The following is a 16,310-nucleotide window of genomic DNA, read 5'->3' as shown; positions in this document are numbered from 1 at the left end:
TGCCAGTATCTCATGACTGTTACAGTGCATCTGCTGTAAGGAATCCATGGTCAATGACCAGGGGGTGACTTGTGATATCATAGAAAGAGATTTGGTCTTTGTCATGGTTCCTAACACAGAACTCCTAAATCCTTTGAAATTTAAGTGATAGAGGTGGTAGAAGGGTCTTTTGTTCTAATGAAGTGAGTCTTGGCAGCTTCTTAATAGTTTCAGGATGGGGGCTGCTCCCCAGGAACACCAAACCTTGGTTAGAAACTTAAAACTTCCAGCCCCACCACCCAAAATCTGGGGAGGGAGGAGGAGCTCAAGATTGAACTAATTACTGATGGCCCATGATTTCATCAATAATGCCCACATGGTGAAATCTCCATAAAGCCCCTAGACTGCAGGGTTCAGGGAGCTTCCAGGTTCAGTTCAATTCAGTCGCATAGTCGTGTCCGACTCTTTGTGACCCCATGAATCGCAGCACGCCAGGCCTCCCTGTCCATCACCAACTCCCGGAGTTTACTCAAACTCATGTCTATCGAGTTGGTGGTGCCATCCAGCCATCTCATCCTCTGTCATCCCCTTCTCCTCCTGCCCCCAATGCCTCCCAGCATCAGGGTCTTTTCCAATGAGTCAACTCTTCGCATGAGGTGGCCAAAGTATTGGAGTTTCAGCTTCGGCATCAGTCCTTCCAATGAGAACCCAGGACTGATCTCCTTTAGAATGGACTGGTTGGATCTCCTTGCAGTCCAAGGGACTCTCAAGAGTCTTCTCCAACACCACAGTTCAAAAGTATCAATTCTTCAGTGCTCAGCTTTCTTCACAGCCCAACTCTCACATCCATACATGACCACTGGAAAAACCATAGCCTTGACTAGACAGACCTCTGTTGGCAAAGTAACGTCTCTGCTTTTTAATATGCTATCTAGGTTGGCCATAAGGTTTAGGGAGCCTCCAGGTAGGTACACATTAAGGCACTGGTGGGGGAAAGGGGCAGAGATTTAACTATCAGGACTTGTGGCTTGAGTGTGCCTGGCACTTGGATGCACCTGGTCTTCCTTCAAGGTAGTGTAGATTGTTGCTCAGTTCCTTTCAGTCACTCAGTCATGTCCGATTCTTTGTGACCCCATGGACTGCAGCATGCCAGGCTTTCCTGTTCATCACCAATTCCCAGAGCTTGCTCAAACTCATGTCCATCAAGTTGCTGATGCCATCCAACCATCTCATCCTCTGTCACCTACTTCTCCAGCCTTCAATCTTTCCCAACATCAGGGTCTTTTCAAATGAGTCAGTTCTTTGCATCAGGTGGCCAAAAGACTGGAGTTTCAGCTTCAGCATCAGCCCTTCCAATGAATATTCAGGACTGATTTCCTTTAGGATTGACTGGTTTGATCTCCTTGAAGTCCAAGGGACTCTCAAGAGTCTTCTTTAACATCACAGTTCAAAAGAATCAATTCTTCAATGCTCAGCTTTCTCTGTAGTCCAACTCTCACATCCATACATGACTACTGGAAAAACCATAGCCTTGACTAGACGGGCCTTTGTCGGCAAAGTAATATTTCTGCTTTTTAATATGCTATCTAGGTTGGTCATAGCTTTTCTTCCTAGAAGCAAGCATCTTTCAATTTCATGGCTGCAGTCACCATCTGCAGTGATTCTGGAGCCCGAGAAAATAGTCTGTCACTGTTTCCATTGTTTCCCCTTCTAGTTGCCATGAAGTGATGGGACTAGATGCCATGATCTTAGTTTTCTGTATGTTGAGTTTTAAGCCAACTTTTTCACTTTCCTCTTTCACTTTCGTTAAGAGGCTTTTAGTTCCTCTTCACTTTCTGCCATAAGGGTGGTATCATCTGCATATCTGAGGTTATTGATATTTCTCCCAGCAATCTTGATTCCAGCTTGTGCTTCATCCAGCCCAGCATTTCACATGATGTACTGTGCATAGAAGTTAAATAAGCAGGGTGACAATATACAGCCTTAATGTACTCCTTTCCCTATTTGGAACCAGTCTTTCGTTCTATGTCTGGTTCTAACTGTTGCTTCTTGACCTGCATACAGATTTCTCAGGAGGCAGGTAAGGTGGTCTGGTATTCCCATCTTTTGAAAAATTTTTCACAGTTTGTTGTGATCTACACATTCAAAGGCTTTGGCATAATCAATAAAGCAGAAGTAGACGTTTTTATGGAATTCTCTTGCTTTTTCGATACTCCAACAGATGCTGGCAATTTGATCTCTGGTTCCTCTGCCTTTTCTAAATCCAGCTTGAACATCTGGAAGTTCACGGTTCACGTACTATTGAAGCCTGGCTTGGAGAATTTTGAGCATTTTCTTGCTAGCATCTGAAATAAGCACAAGTTTGAACATTCTTTGGCATTGCCCTTCTTTGGGATTGCAATGAAAACTGACATTTTCCAGTTCTGTGGCCACTGCTGAGTTTTCCAAATTTGCTGGCATATTGAGTGCGGCACTTTAACAGCATTATCTTTTAGGGTTTGAAATAGCTCAACTGGAATTCCATCACCTCCACTAGCTTTGTTCTTAGTGATGCTTCATAAGGCCCACTTGACTAAGGCATTCCAGGATGTCTGACTCTAGGTGAGTGATCACACCATCATGGTTATCTGGGTCATGAAGATCTTTTCTGTACAGTTCTTCTGTGTATTTTTCCCACCTCTTCTTAGCATCTTCTGCTTCTGTTAGGTCCACACCAGTTCTGTCCTTTATTGCATTTCATGCAAAGATAGGCACAATAAAGGACAGATTGTTGCTAGATCCCTGGATTTTCTTCAGTGGTCATTAACTTACAAATCTCCCAAACTCCTTTAAAATTACCTATTTTTAATATCTAGTGGGATTTCTAAACTAATTATCCTACGCTATGCCTATCAGATTCGCTTTCAACATTGTATCATTTGTACTTTCAATGTCACAAAATACCTCCAAGAGTCCCTTTACTGTGAAGTTTTCTGCCAGGGTGACTTCCTCTGGGACACCATCCTCTCCACCATTTTCCTCATTCTGTTTCAGTTCACGTTCACTAGCTCTCTAGCTGCATCTCTTTTTAGTCCTAGAACAGCAGCCATGCCTCCATTCCCTGGCAACATATTCCTCCCGTAACTCCATTTGCATCCTATTCAACTTTACTTCCAATTTTATCACTTTCCATTTCTTTGGTCAATTCCCTCTTTCAGTTATTTACTTTCATAAAATGCCATGTGGGTTTATTGCTGAAGATGAGGAGGCAACACAACTGCACTCTTTGCCACCTGCGCATGAACTAAGTAACACGTGCAGTGACCAATCACCCACAGACTTTGAAAGAAGCAATTTGGGGTCAGTAACCATTATGTATCTTTTAGGCAGTGGTTTTATGGACTGAAGAGCCAGCAGCAAAATCTCTACTTTCCACAGTTACTCGGTTAACAATACTTTGGTAACTGAAAGGTGAACAGTGTTGTCCAGGCACCTTGACAGCTGAAGTCCACACATATCGGTACAAAGCAAGAACAGCCTGGACTTGGTCATGGCAACTACTAGCAACCTACCCATCCTTCAATGCACGGAATTACATCTTAAAGCAATGTGAGAGCTAATACTGAATGTAGCCCAATTATACTTTAAGAGTGGGATGATAAGGTGATATAAATAAGCTCTATAAAGTGTATCTCTGAAATTAAGTGATTCCATTTGCTATAAAAAGAAAAAAAAGGAAAGAAGGTACATCATCCAAACCCTACAGAAGTATTCAAGTCAGTAAGTTACTTTTGTCCCTACTAGGGTAAACTCTATCAATGTTAAAACTCTCCTATGTTCCACTCATAATTCAAAGTTTCTTAAGCTAAGGCTCCTAACTGGAATTACTATTCGTTACCCTATTCACTACTATTGTACAAATTGTCAAAATAGGCTGGGGTAAAACATTGTGGTCTTCTGAGAATATGACCCATGTGCTTAGACTTTTGTTCATTGAAATTAGTTCACACAAACTAAATTCATTCTTTTTGTTCTAGAAACAGTATCATAGGAAACCAGAGAGATCTTTTAGGTACCAATGATGCTATAAGAAAACCATGCAAAAGTGAGTTGTTTTTTCTGCTTAAGCATCTAGAGTTCTCAGATATTTGTAGACTCAAAATTTCTAAACTGGAATGGGGGCGGGGGTGGGTGTGGTGCGGTGGGGGAAGCTGTCTTCCCTTCCTACCTCTCAAGACAGAGAAAATCCCAACACGAAACACGGCCTGCTCACAATGTTCAACCTGCACGCAGCTCCAAGCCGGCACGGGAGAACTTCAAATACACACACACCACACGGCTCAGCACACATTATGGAGAACCACCTCACCCAGCAAAATCATCCCACCAAGGCATGTACGCTTCATTATACGGCAGGAGTGTGCTAAGCGTTTTGCACATATTAACTCACTGCTGACAGGAACCGTCTTTGGTAGATTCTATTATCATGTCTATATAGAGATGACAGAGCACAGAAAAATCAACGTGCCCAGGGTCAAACAGCAAGTACACAGCAGAGCCAGGCGTCAAACCTGGCAGTCTGGCCCTCGAGTCCATGCTTTTAACCTCCACAGGGCTCGTTTATTTATTATCAATAAATGGCAATATTATTTAATATGTAAAAGTAACTTCTAAATCTTTTAGTCCTGAGTTTTTAACCAAGAATATATATTTCTCTGAAATTTTTTCTTTAGTTTATTGAAAGAATTTTTACAAAAAGAAGCTAACAGAAGGGATCCAACTGCCTTGTGAAATCCCAAGTCTCCATCTCTTTTTCCTGGTGTTTGTATACAAAGATGTGGCTTGTTTAGTGTCTTCTGCTCTTCATTTTCTCTCTTGTCCGTTTTCCAGGTCTTTTCTGCAGAAAAGGAAATATGACATGTGTTCACACAGCAGTTGGCCTTCTGCCCCAGGATCCGGACACAAGGAAAGAAAGGGAGGGAGAAGGGAGGGGTGGCAGTGGAGGCTGCTCCAGCCCCCTCACTCCATACTCACATTCGATCCTTTCTTTCCAGGCCTCTTGAGGCCCCTGCCATGAGCTGTCTTGGCCCGGAAGCTGGATACATCATCATAGCTCTCACGAGTGTTCCACTTGGAGCCTTTCTTCTTCCCACCATAACCAAACTTCTGGTTTTTATAGCGTCGCTTGGCATTAGGCCTGGAAAAAAGCAGTCTTACAGGTTACCTTCAACACTGCAAATCCTGACGAATGTTACGATCCAACCATACCCTGTTTCCTCTCTGTAAACGAAGCCTGTAGATACTACTGTACCCAAAATCTCATCCTTGACCCAATATTTCTACTCTATAAACTCCCCAGACAAGATCATCTACCTACAGCCTTAACCACCAAAGCAGGAAAACAAAGTGAGAATCAGGAAAAGATCTATCAATGTGGCTCATCATTTATCTTCAGAGCCCATGGACTGTAGCCCACCAGGCTCCTCTGTCCATGGAATTTTCCAGGCAAGAATACTGGAGTGGGTTGCCATTCCCTTCTCCAAGGGATCTTCTGCACTCAGGGATCAAACCCAGGTCTTCTGCATTTCAGGCAGACTCTTTACCATTTGAGCCACCTGGGAAGCCCCATTTTTAAACTAAATCTTATTAAATCACCCTCAGTTCTTCCTAGTCCTCTCAAGGATATTAAATGCAGTTAATGTTTGAGTGTAATACATGTTAAAACTGATCATCCCACAGGAATCTCAATTCACCATATCCGAAGTCATAGTCACCTCCCTCCTAGACTGGTTTCACCTCCTGTATCTACAGCCTAACTTGAGGTTGGTGGTCCTACCATATACTCAGCTGTCCACGCTATGAACCTAGAGTGGATTATAATTCCTTCTTTCATTTTCTGCACCCAGCTCAATTACTGAGTCCTGCTAATTTGACCTCTTGAGTATTTCTTCAACCAATTTTCTCTTCTTTACCCCTATTACCACTTTCAGGTCATTATCCTTGTTCTCTGGACTTTAACGGTCCCCTGATCAATTCCCCTGTCTCCCTCACTTACACAAGTACCACTGTAATATTGAAAACATGAACATGACCTGCTCACCACTTTGAGTAATGCCCATGAGCACCTCCCTACTGACTACTGGAAATAGCCCAGGCTCCTCACAACACTGCCCTGCAATCAGCCCACGTCCTCCCAGCTACACCTCACCACTCCTTGCCTCATGGTAACCCCCATGACACCAAATGCTGGCTGTTCCTCACACACAAACCTGCTGTTCTCATCTCTACACTTCTGCTCATTCATGTTCTTCCATCTTCCCGAAATCCATGTCTCTCCTGTTCTCCTGGTTAATTCCTACTCATCTTTCAGACTAAGCTCTGGTGAACGCTTCTCCAGGAAGCCATCCCCAGACTCTGACCCCTGGATCATGTCACATATTTCTAACATGGGCTTCCAGACTTCTCCCTCAATGCCTCTATCACAGCATGGACTATATTATACAGATATGATCATTCTCCTCAGGATGGGTGTCCAGGAATGCATAAAGATGAACAAAAAGAACCAATAATAATATCCAACATTATCCCTTTTAATCTTTCTAATATAAAAGGTACTTACAATTTTTTTTTCATTTTCACAGACGAGGAAATTAACATTTAGGAAGGTGAAGTAACTTGCTCAAAACTACCCTCCTAATGAGACAGAAACCAAACCAGAACCCTAGGTCTGCACACAACCCTCACACGCGAGGAATCAACTTCTACTGCGTATTCACTGAAATCACCTCACTTGAACCTTCAAAGACCGATGTGGTTGAACAGGCCCATCACGTGGCCCACAGTTCTGGCCGCAGCACAGCCGCACTCCATGCACCGAGGCCACACCAGGAACTGCGGCCCTGCATGCACCACCACCAAAACGAACGCAGCACTCACCCCTTCCTCATTTGCTGGCCTTTGGCTCCTTCTTTTGTGCTCCGTGCAGCAGGCTTCTGATCTCCCTCGAGGAAGTCCAGTTTATCAGAGAAACCTGGGAGTGAAGCACTTTGATCAGCACCACAGTGCTTTAAAAAAAAGATTCAACTTCAAAAGAAGGATGTTACTTATGGAGTTGGCATTAAGAGGCACATCTTGCTCCCCGTGCCATTCCCAAATGTGAGGTCCAACAGTTCCAAATCAATCAAGCCTTCAGATGTGTTTGATGGAATCAGCAGGTACCCCTGCTCCCCTGCAGCCTTATGAGAGAACACACTCACCTTTCTGATATTTCTTAATGGCACTCATCATGTGTGACTTCTCCTTCTGCCGCTTCTGAAGAACCTCTGTTTGCACCTGGATGTGGACACAGGACTGTTACACCTACTCCAAACCAGCACTCCAAATGTCTAAGTGTCTCTCAGTGACCAGGCTGTGACCATGCTTGAACACTGACTGTGTGCCACAACCACGTTAAGGCCCTAAGTATATTCTCAATTTCTCATCCCAACAACCCAGTGAAGCAGAAATTCTTATGACCCCAAAACGAAGCACAGAGAGACGCTATAATTTGCCGAAGTCACACAGCAAGCGTGGACCTGAGATTCACACCCAAGCAGTCTGCATTCTTACCTATGACACAACCTGCTACAAAACTGCACAAATCATGTTTATGTCAACATCCAATTCTCTCCCTGATTATATCTGGGCAGATTAAATACCTAAACCACTGTTGCTAGGCATGAAAATACCAACAGAGAAAACAATCTCCCCAAAAAACAAACCAAAACAACCTTTAAGGATAACAAGAGATGCTTTAACTCTAAGGCAGGGTTTCTGCATCCCAGCACTATGACAGTTTGGACAGGATCATCCTTTGTCAGGGGGGAGCATGGCCTGTCCTACGCACTGCAGGATGTTTAGAAGCCTCCCTGCTCTCCACCCACAAGCTGCCAACTGCACACTCCCCACCAAGGTGTGACAACCAAAAATGCCTCCAGACATTGCCAAATGTTCCCTGGTCAAACAAAATTACCCCCCATCAGACTGTGCTGGGAGGTCGGGTTTGGAAACCACTGATCTGGACCCAGCGCTTCACTGTACAGGTGTGTAAAGTACAGCCCAGAGAAGTGCCTGACTCGCTTGTAGTGACCATACTACTTCTGGTGACACAGAGGTGTCCAGGAGGGACTGTGTTTGTGGACACTAGCAACCCACACTGCTATGAGATAGTAAACACACAATGGAACACACACCAGGCACAGAACCAACCCAGACCAGGCAATCTATGGACAAACACCCTTGGCCCCATCCCTGTCTGTTGTCCTTCCCACCTTCTTTCCATATTTTCTAAGTGCTCGCAGCTGCTTAGCCTTTTCCGACTTCTCCATGGCGGCCTGTTTAGCCTGCAGTTTCTGTCGAATCTAAAACACAAAATGTTATCAGCTTACGTTAATTGAAAATGGCATGGAAGCTGCTTAGGGTGCACTGCAGCAGGGAGCGGACATACTCTGGAGCTCAGAGGAACCTTGTGAATCATCTACTCCAAGCCCTGTGTTTCACACACAAGGATAATAAGGCCCAAAGGCTAACACCTTTATCCAAGACACCAAAAGTCTCAGCCTTGGAACCACAACATCAGGGTGACCTTATTCCCAGTGTGCTATTTGCTCTGATAAACAAAACAGCTTGCTTGCCACTGAATCAGGAGAAAAGACTAACTTCTCTCCATCCATACCATCTGCAGACTGTGGTGAAACCAGTATGCAGCTTTAGCCTCCTTCTCCAGTATACCATCTGCACTATAAAAACTCAAACAGATATCAGGTACCTAGCCGTTGGCATTAAACATATACATTTCCATTAAAGAATGAACAGTTATGAATTTGAATGTGCAGAAATGGGTCTGGGTTCATCTCTAGATTAGCTTCCTTGAGTACCACTGAGACGAGAAAATCCAGCTTGAGACCCAAGGGAACTATTTAGGTATATCTTGCATTAGACATTAGTAATTCTCTGCCTCCCAAAGTTGAATAAGGACCAAATTCTACCTAACTGTTCAGTTCAGTTCAGTTCAATCACTCAGTCGTGTCCAACTCTTTGTGACCCCATGGACTGCAGCACGCCAGGCCTCCCTGTCCATCACCAACTCCTGGAGTTTACTCAAATTCATGTCCATTGAGTCGGTGATGCCATCCAACCATCTCATCCTCTGTCATCCCCTTCTCCTCCCGCCTTCAATCTTTCCCAGCATAAGGGTCTTTTCCAATGAGTCAGCTCTTCACATCAGGTGGCCAAAGGATTGGAGTTTCAGCTTCAGCATCAGTCCTTCCAATGAATATTCAGGACTGATTTCCTTTAGGATGGACTGGTTGGATCTTCCTGCAGTCCGAGGGACTCTCAAGAGTCTTCTCCAACACCACAGTTCAAAAGCATCAATTCTTCAGTGCTCTGTTTTCTTTGTAGTCCAACTCTCACATCCATACATGACCACTGGAAAAATCATAGCCTTGACTAGCCTTAACTTACCTAACTGTAAATTATGCCAAATCTGAGCCATATATTAATCCTTCATTTTACAGCAGAGAAAAACTGAGGCTCAGAGAAAGGTAACTGTCTACAAGTTATAATGCTGCCCAGGCAATGGCAGTAAAGAACTGTTCTCTCTTCCACACACCATGCCATGACCATGCCGGCTAGAAGATGCATAAAGATCATCTTTACCTTAGGGACCACACTTCTTACATTATCTTCCTCCCTTAACTGTTTATATTAGGAAAAAGTCAACCTTACATTTGTCCACCTGGTGTTGATTAGCATGAATCTGACATAGATAACTGAGATAATAATTTTCCTCTGACAACTGGCTCCCTTTTAATGTGCTTATGCCTTTGTTTGTTTGAACATTAAGGGAGACAAGCCAGCTGTATAGACTTAAGTCCAAAGCTTCAGTCTTCCATAGAAAACCTTTTCCATTTCTTACCTTCTGCATCTGCTGATCAGACTTGGCCATCTCTGCAAAATAATCCGTAGGCCGCTTGGTAGGCACTTTGAGCTGATGGAGGCGGGGCAATACTGCAAGCACTGCTGCCTGGGCTTGACGGTAGCTGCAGAAGTAGGACAAAGTGTGAAATAAGCTAAGGCAGAGAGGTCTTATTACATCCTTCTGATTGCCTCTCATAAGGTATCCAAGGTCGGAAGAGCCCGCAACACCTGACCTCCACCAGCAAGAACACACACACAAACAAAATGGTAATAAAACCTCATTAACTCAGGAGAAATTTAGATGTACACGCTTTTAAAAGGGGTGGGGAGTATTGCTTAAAATGAATTAGTAGTTTAATAGAATGACCACTTTAGAAGTGCTCACTAGCTTACAAATGTGAATTACACATTCTTACTTAGTCACTAAAAAAAGTCCATATAAGGATCCCACATAAGCAACTTTTTGTTCTCATAATCAACTGCACAAAAAAATTTAAAACTTAATATTTGAAAATAAACTGGACTTTAAATTGTGACTGCTGGACCACGGGGCCTTTCTCTCAACCACGGAGCATCTCCTACTCTTTAGTCCAAAGAAGCTTTCCTCCCTACTCCCAGGCTCAGGACACCTCGGAGGAACACAGGCTCACGGCTTCCACCCTCTCCCCACTCTCTAGCACAGGGACCTACAACTTTTCCCACACTTAAAAACATACATACAAGCTCATCTCACGCTTAAAGTCATCTTCTGGATCAACAGCTTTCGGATCCTGGTTCTGAGATGTTGACTGAGGTCCACTGATTTCTGGTACCGGACCCAGGGTCACATCAAGCCTTTCAACCCATTCCAGATCCCGCTTGAATTCAGCCAAACACTGCTTCAGGCCATTCTAGGAAATTCAGACACCAAGCTCACAAAAAGGTAACAGACCAACAAACGAAGAGCCAGCCTCCAAAACCCCGACAGGTAGTTGACACTCTTGGCAATGCTCGGGTTGTGTCTTTCCTAGAACTAGAATGCAGTCTCTGGAGCACAACAGTGCCTCGCGCGCATCCCAAGTCTAGCATCCTCCGACCGGGCGCCCGAACTCACCACGTCGTTCACGGCCTTCTTCGGCCCCTCTAGCACCACGTTGAGGCCTGGCTTCAGAAGCCCTCGGGAAAACGCCTCCTGCAACTACAGGGCACGTTCCGCGGTAAGAACAGGAGAGTGAGGAACCCTCTCCCTCGCGCAGCCCCGCGAGCTCGGATGATACCTACCTCTCTGTCTGTGACAAGAGAGTCATCAGAATCGGAGTCCGAACCTGAGAGCGGGGGGGTGTCCATCTCACCGCGCGCGAGTCCACACCTACCGGAGGAAGCGGAGTAGCCCGAGACCCCCAGCGCCTGGAAAAGGGCGCCCCTCGCCGCTGCCGGTTTGCAGCCCCCTGCCCTCCTGCAGCGGACCCACGTGGACTCGAACCGCACTGAAGCAAACAGCTGCTCCTCAGCTCTCTGAGCAAAGGACTTCCGCTTCCGGGTGCTGACATACTTCCGGTTTGCTGTTGCTATAGGAACCGCTCCGGCGTCGGTGAGTGCCGGGTTGCTTCGGATTCGTAGGGGTAGTACCCTGGACACACGCGTGGTCTGGTGATCCAGAGAGCAGAAGCTTACAGGTGGGAGAGATCCCTGGGGGTCGTCCAGAGGAGCAGGAAGCCGCAAGGGCGAAAGGAACGAGCAGACGCAGGAGCTGGGTCTGGGGCACCGGAGGAGATTGCTAAGGAGAGGGGGCTAAGGAGCAGTTCGGAGGCGGAGCCACGGGCGTGTCGCGGGGCGGGTGCGGCAGAGTGGGCGGGGTTTCGCGCTTCTCGGTGCTCACCAGCTGCGTTGCATCTTTAGCGGAACTACCGGGACCATGTCCACTGTGGTAGCTCAGTCGCTGCATGTTTTTGGTCTTCGATCCCACGTGTCCAACAATGTCTTCTTCTTCGATGAACAGATCATTATGTTTCCTTCAGGAAATCACTGTGTGAAGTACAATGTGGATCAGAAATGGCAAAAATTCATTCCAGGTAAAACTGTTTCCAGTCTGACACCTAGGTAACCATGTGAACCAAATATAACACCATAATCCCAATACGACGATTGAAAGAAAACTTTTTTGGACAACTTGAATATACGTATAGTTTTATAAATGTAGAAGAAATACATGTCTACTTGCCTTATTTTAATGTATAGATTAATGAATCATACATAAAGTCACATGTAAATCCTGTTAATTCAAAGGTACTTATTTTCACTGTGATCTAATGGAAAAAAATTCTTTTGAAGAGTTTCATGCATCTTCAGTATCACTCTCTTTGTCATCACCAGGGCTGCTTTTTGACTTCTCTAACAGTTTTCTAGAGTACACCACTTTCAGTACAGACCTTTTGAATCCATTTATGATGAAGACACTAGAGATTTTACCCCAGGTCAGAAATAACCATTTGTATACTGTAACATTTGGTTTTGTTCACATTGGTCCTGCTAATGATATACATGATTTTCACACCTTAGCCACTCTTTCCCACTGTTTTCTACGCTCAACTTGTTTTATTGTGACATGCATACAAAAGACTGTATACTACATATGTGTAGTATTTAAAGAACTATAGTAAAATGAAGCTTTGAAAGTCTGCCAAAAGGAGAGCAAATAGTACATTACCAGTTCCAGTGTTTCTCCCTGACTTCATTCATCTCACATGTGCCCACTCTCACTCCATCCTGGAATTTGTAATTATTCCCTTATTTCTCTGTATAGTTTTACCACATATTTATCTGTGTGGCCTTATGTAAGATATTGTTTTTGTTTGTGCTGCTTTCCAACTTCGTATAAATGTAATGGTAGTGTATACATTCTGTGACGTGCTTCTCTTGTTTAACAACATACTCTGAGATTCATGCATTTTGTACATGTTAACTGAGTTCTTTTTATTACTATGCAGTATTCCCTCATATGACTCTAATGTCTCAAATATATTTATCCATTCTAGTGTTGATGGATATTTGAGAACCAACATTTTTTTTTTTGCTTCTCTGTTGGCTCAAATGGTAAAGGATCCGCCTGCAATGAGGGTTCGATCACATTGGGTTCGACTTGGGTTTGACCCCTGGGTTGGGAAGATCCCGTGGAGAAGGGAACAACTACCCAATCCAGTGTTCTGGCCTGGAGAATTCCATGGACAGAGGAGCCTGGCAGGCTACAGTCCATGGGGTTGCAAAGAGTTGAACACAACCAAGTGACTTTCACTTTCTTTTTTTTTTTTTTTGCTATTTCAAACCATGCTGCTATAAGCATTCTTGCATTCAAGTGTTCTCATCTACTTGTGCAGAGATTCTCCAGGGCACACACCAAAACAGTAGTGTGGCAGTACTAGTTCACACTGCTGTTACCCAACAACCTCACCACCCCTTGCTATTGTTCTACTTCTAATGTTTTGTGCATTTACCTACTACTAATGAGGATGACTTCCCTGGTGGCTCAGATGGTAAAGCGTCTGTCTACAATGTGGGAGACCTGGGTTCGATCCCTGGGTCGGAAAGATTCCCTAGAGAAAGAAATGGCAACACACTCCAGTACTCTTGCCCAGAAAATCCCGTGGACGGAGGAGCCTGGTGCAGGCTACTGTCCATGGGGTCACAAAGAGTCGGATACAACTGAGCGACTTCACTTCACAATGAGGATGAATATCTTTTCACATGATTAAGGGGCTACTCCTGTTTAATTTTCTGTGAAATGTCTTGTTTAAATCTTTTATACATTTTCTATGTTTTGGGGGGTAATTTTCTTACTGATTTATGGTCACACTATATTTTCTGTCAGCCAGGGAAGCCAGCTTCCCTGGTGGCTCAGATGGTAAAGCGTCTGCCTGCAATGTGGGAGACCCAGGTTCGATCCCTGAGTTGGGACAATCCCCTGGAGAAGGAAATGGCAACCCGCTCCAGTATTCTTACCTGGAAAATCCCATGGACAGAGAAGCCTGGTAGGCTACAGTCCATGGGGTCGCAAAGAGTCGGACACGACTGAGCGACTTCACTTTCTTTCTTTCTTATATTTTCTGTATGCTAATCCTCTGTCAGACGTATACATACTACAAATAATTTCTCCCGGTTTGGGGCTTGTGTTTTCTTCCTCCTTATGGTATCTTGATGGACAGAAATTCTTGGTTTTAATGAAGTCAAATTTATCAACCTTACTCAAGCTTATTAATATATTCTCCTATATTATCTCTTTGATGCGCTCCACATTTACCTTTCGTCTTTTAGGCTCTGGGTTAGGAGGGTGCTGAGTGTGTTAGGGGAATAGTGAGGAATCCAGTATGCCTGGAGCAGAGTGAATAGAGGAGCAGGAGCGAAAGGTGAAGCAGAGAAGTAAGCAGAGCAACATCACATGGGCTTTGAGATCAAGGGCTCCTACTCTGAGGAAAATGAGAAGCTGGGATGGAGGATTCTGAGCAGAGTGACATGATCTGACTTATATTTCAAAAGGTTCTTTCTGGCTACTGTTCAGAGAATAGATTTAAGGAGGGACAAGAGAAGAAATAGGAGACCAGCTGAAGGACTATTGCTGTAATCCAGCTGGGAGAACATAGTGGCATGGAGCAGGTAGCAGGTAACAGGGATGGTGAAAAGAGATCAAAGCCTGGCTCTATTTTGAAGGTGAGGGTGACAGGTTTCCTCATCGACCTGATGTAGTTGGGAGAGAAAAGGAAGAAGCAAGGGTTCTGGCCTGAGCTACTGAAAGGATGGAGTTGCTGCTAATAGAGACAGGAAAGACTGCAGAAGGAGCAGGTTTTGTGTGGAATGTTAGTGTTTGACATGGGAAGACTGAGATGCCTGCTAGAGATGCAAATAGGATCTTAAGTGAGCACTTTGATGCCAATTCTTGCCTGGAGAGTTCCATGGACAGAGGAGCCTGGCAGGCTACAGTCCACGGGGTAGCAAAGAGTCAGACTCGACTCAGCAACTAGCACTTTTTCAATTTCAATTGATGTCGATTGTGGATTCAAGAGAAAGAGGCCCTGGCTGGTGACAAAAATTTGAAGGTTGTTAGCATAGAGGTGGGAGAAGGCAATGGCACCCCACTCCAGTACTCTTGCCTGGAAAATCCCATGGATGGAGGAGCCTGGTAGGCTGCAGTCCATGGGGTCACGAAGAATCGGACACGACTGAGCGAATTCACTTTCACTTTTCACTTTCATGCATTGGAGAAGGAAATGGCAATCCACTCCAGTGTTCTTAATCCGAGGGATGGGGGAGCCTGGTGGGTTGCCATCTATGGGGTCACACAGAGTCGGACACGACTGAAGTGACTTAGCAGCAGCAGCATAGAGGTGAAATACAAAGTCCTTAGTATGAGGACTTCCCTGGTGGTCTAGTGGTTAATTCTGCACGTTCAATGCTGGGGACATGGGTTCAACCCCCGGTCAGGGAACTTAAGATCCTACATGCTTGCAGCATGGCCAAAAAATAATTAAAAAAAAAAAATCCTTTGAATGGATTAGATCACCCAGGGAGTAAATGTGTTTGTGAAAGAAAAGAAGGATAAAGATTGGGCTACGGGGCCTTCCTACATTTAGTGCCAGGAAATGAGGAAGAACCTGGAAAAGAGTCTTTGGAGGAGTAGCCAAAAAGAGGAAATCCATATAGGAGGTGAACATATTTCAAGGAGAAGTCAGTCATCAACTAGGTTAAAACAACAGGAAAGTATTTACAAACTGCGATCAGTCAGCACATGTTAAGCACCCACTGGGAGTCAGGCACTAGTGATTAAAAGAATGAATAAGCCAGAAAGCCAGGGCCCCTGGCCTCCAGGAGCTCTGAGCATTGTAATGGGGACAGGTGTGTATTCAAATGAGCACTGGGACTGTGTAAACGAGCAGGACACCTGCTAGGCCAGGCACAGCCCTGGTACAGAAGCACAGAGGAGGGGAGTCACCTGTTGTCCTTTGCCTTCTCCTGGCAGTCTTGTCTACACTCACACTTTCAACGCCCCACCATGACTTTTACCTCCAATCTGTATTTCAGTCCAAACATCTCCTCTAGCTTTCATCATATCAAGCTGCCTGCTAAGACCTCTTTACTTGAAAGTTCCACAGTACGTATCTCACACACAATATATCCAGAATGGAATTTATCATTTCCTTTTTTCTCCCTCTTTCCTTGAGACTCTACTTTGCAAGGTATTCAAACACATGATGAAGATATGATTACAAAAATAAGCTAGTCCTAGTATAAATATCTCAGAAACCCAATAATACACAAATAAATAAATACAGTGGATAAAGAAATACATAAATGAGTTTCAGTTCAGTTCAGTCGCTCAGTCGTATCTGACTCTTTGCGACCCCATGAACCGCAGCACACCAGGC

At 44.6% G+C, this 16,310-nt stretch overlaps 2 protein-coding genes across 2 annotated transcripts in view; one reads left to right on the top strand and one right to left on the bottom strand.

The window, feature by feature from the left end:
* Positions 1-4,668: 4,668 nt before the first annotated feature.
* On the bottom strand, positions 4,669-11,441 carry EBNA1BP2 (EBNA1 binding protein 2). The gene is made up of 9 exons (XM_027537550.1): positions 11,179-11,441; positions 11,012-11,095; positions 10,639-10,808; positions 9,917-10,040; positions 8,268-8,357; positions 7,215-7,290; positions 6,895-6,988; positions 4,993-5,155; positions 4,669-4,855 (listed from the first exon to the last, which is right to left on the bottom strand). Exons 1-9 carry the CDS (start codon positions 11,242-11,244, stop codon positions 4,805-4,807), a joined length of 918 nt encoding a protein of 305 aa, XP_027393351.1. The 5' UTR covers positions 11,245-11,441; the 3' UTR covers positions 4,669-4,804.
* Positions 11,442-11,481: 40 nt separating this feature from the next.
* Positions 11,482-16,310, top strand: part of CFAP57 (cilia and flagella associated protein 57) — a 68,976-nt gene continuing 64,147 nt past the window's right edge. Inside the window, exons 1-2 of the mRNA XM_027537549.1 lie at positions 11,482-11,573; positions 11,797-11,969. Coding sequence (XP_027393350.1) covers positions 11,813-11,969 — 157 coding nt within the window. The 5' untranslated portion in view covers positions 11,482-11,573; positions 11,797-11,812. The remainder of the gene's footprint in view (positions 11,574-11,796; positions 11,970-16,310) is intronic.

This window comes from Bos indicus x Bos taurus, chromosome 3 (genome assembly GCF_003369695.1).
Source record: "Bos indicus x Bos taurus breed Angus x Brahman F1 hybrid chromosome 3, Bos_hybrid_MaternalHap_v2.0, whole genome shotgun sequence".
In the NCBI taxonomy this organism is placed as follows: domain Eukaryota; kingdom Metazoa; phylum Chordata; class Mammalia; order Artiodactyla; family Bovidae; genus Bos; species Bos indicus x Bos taurus.
Note: the sequence above shows the minus strand (reverse complement) of the source record. Positions and strands in the feature narration are given on the sequence as shown.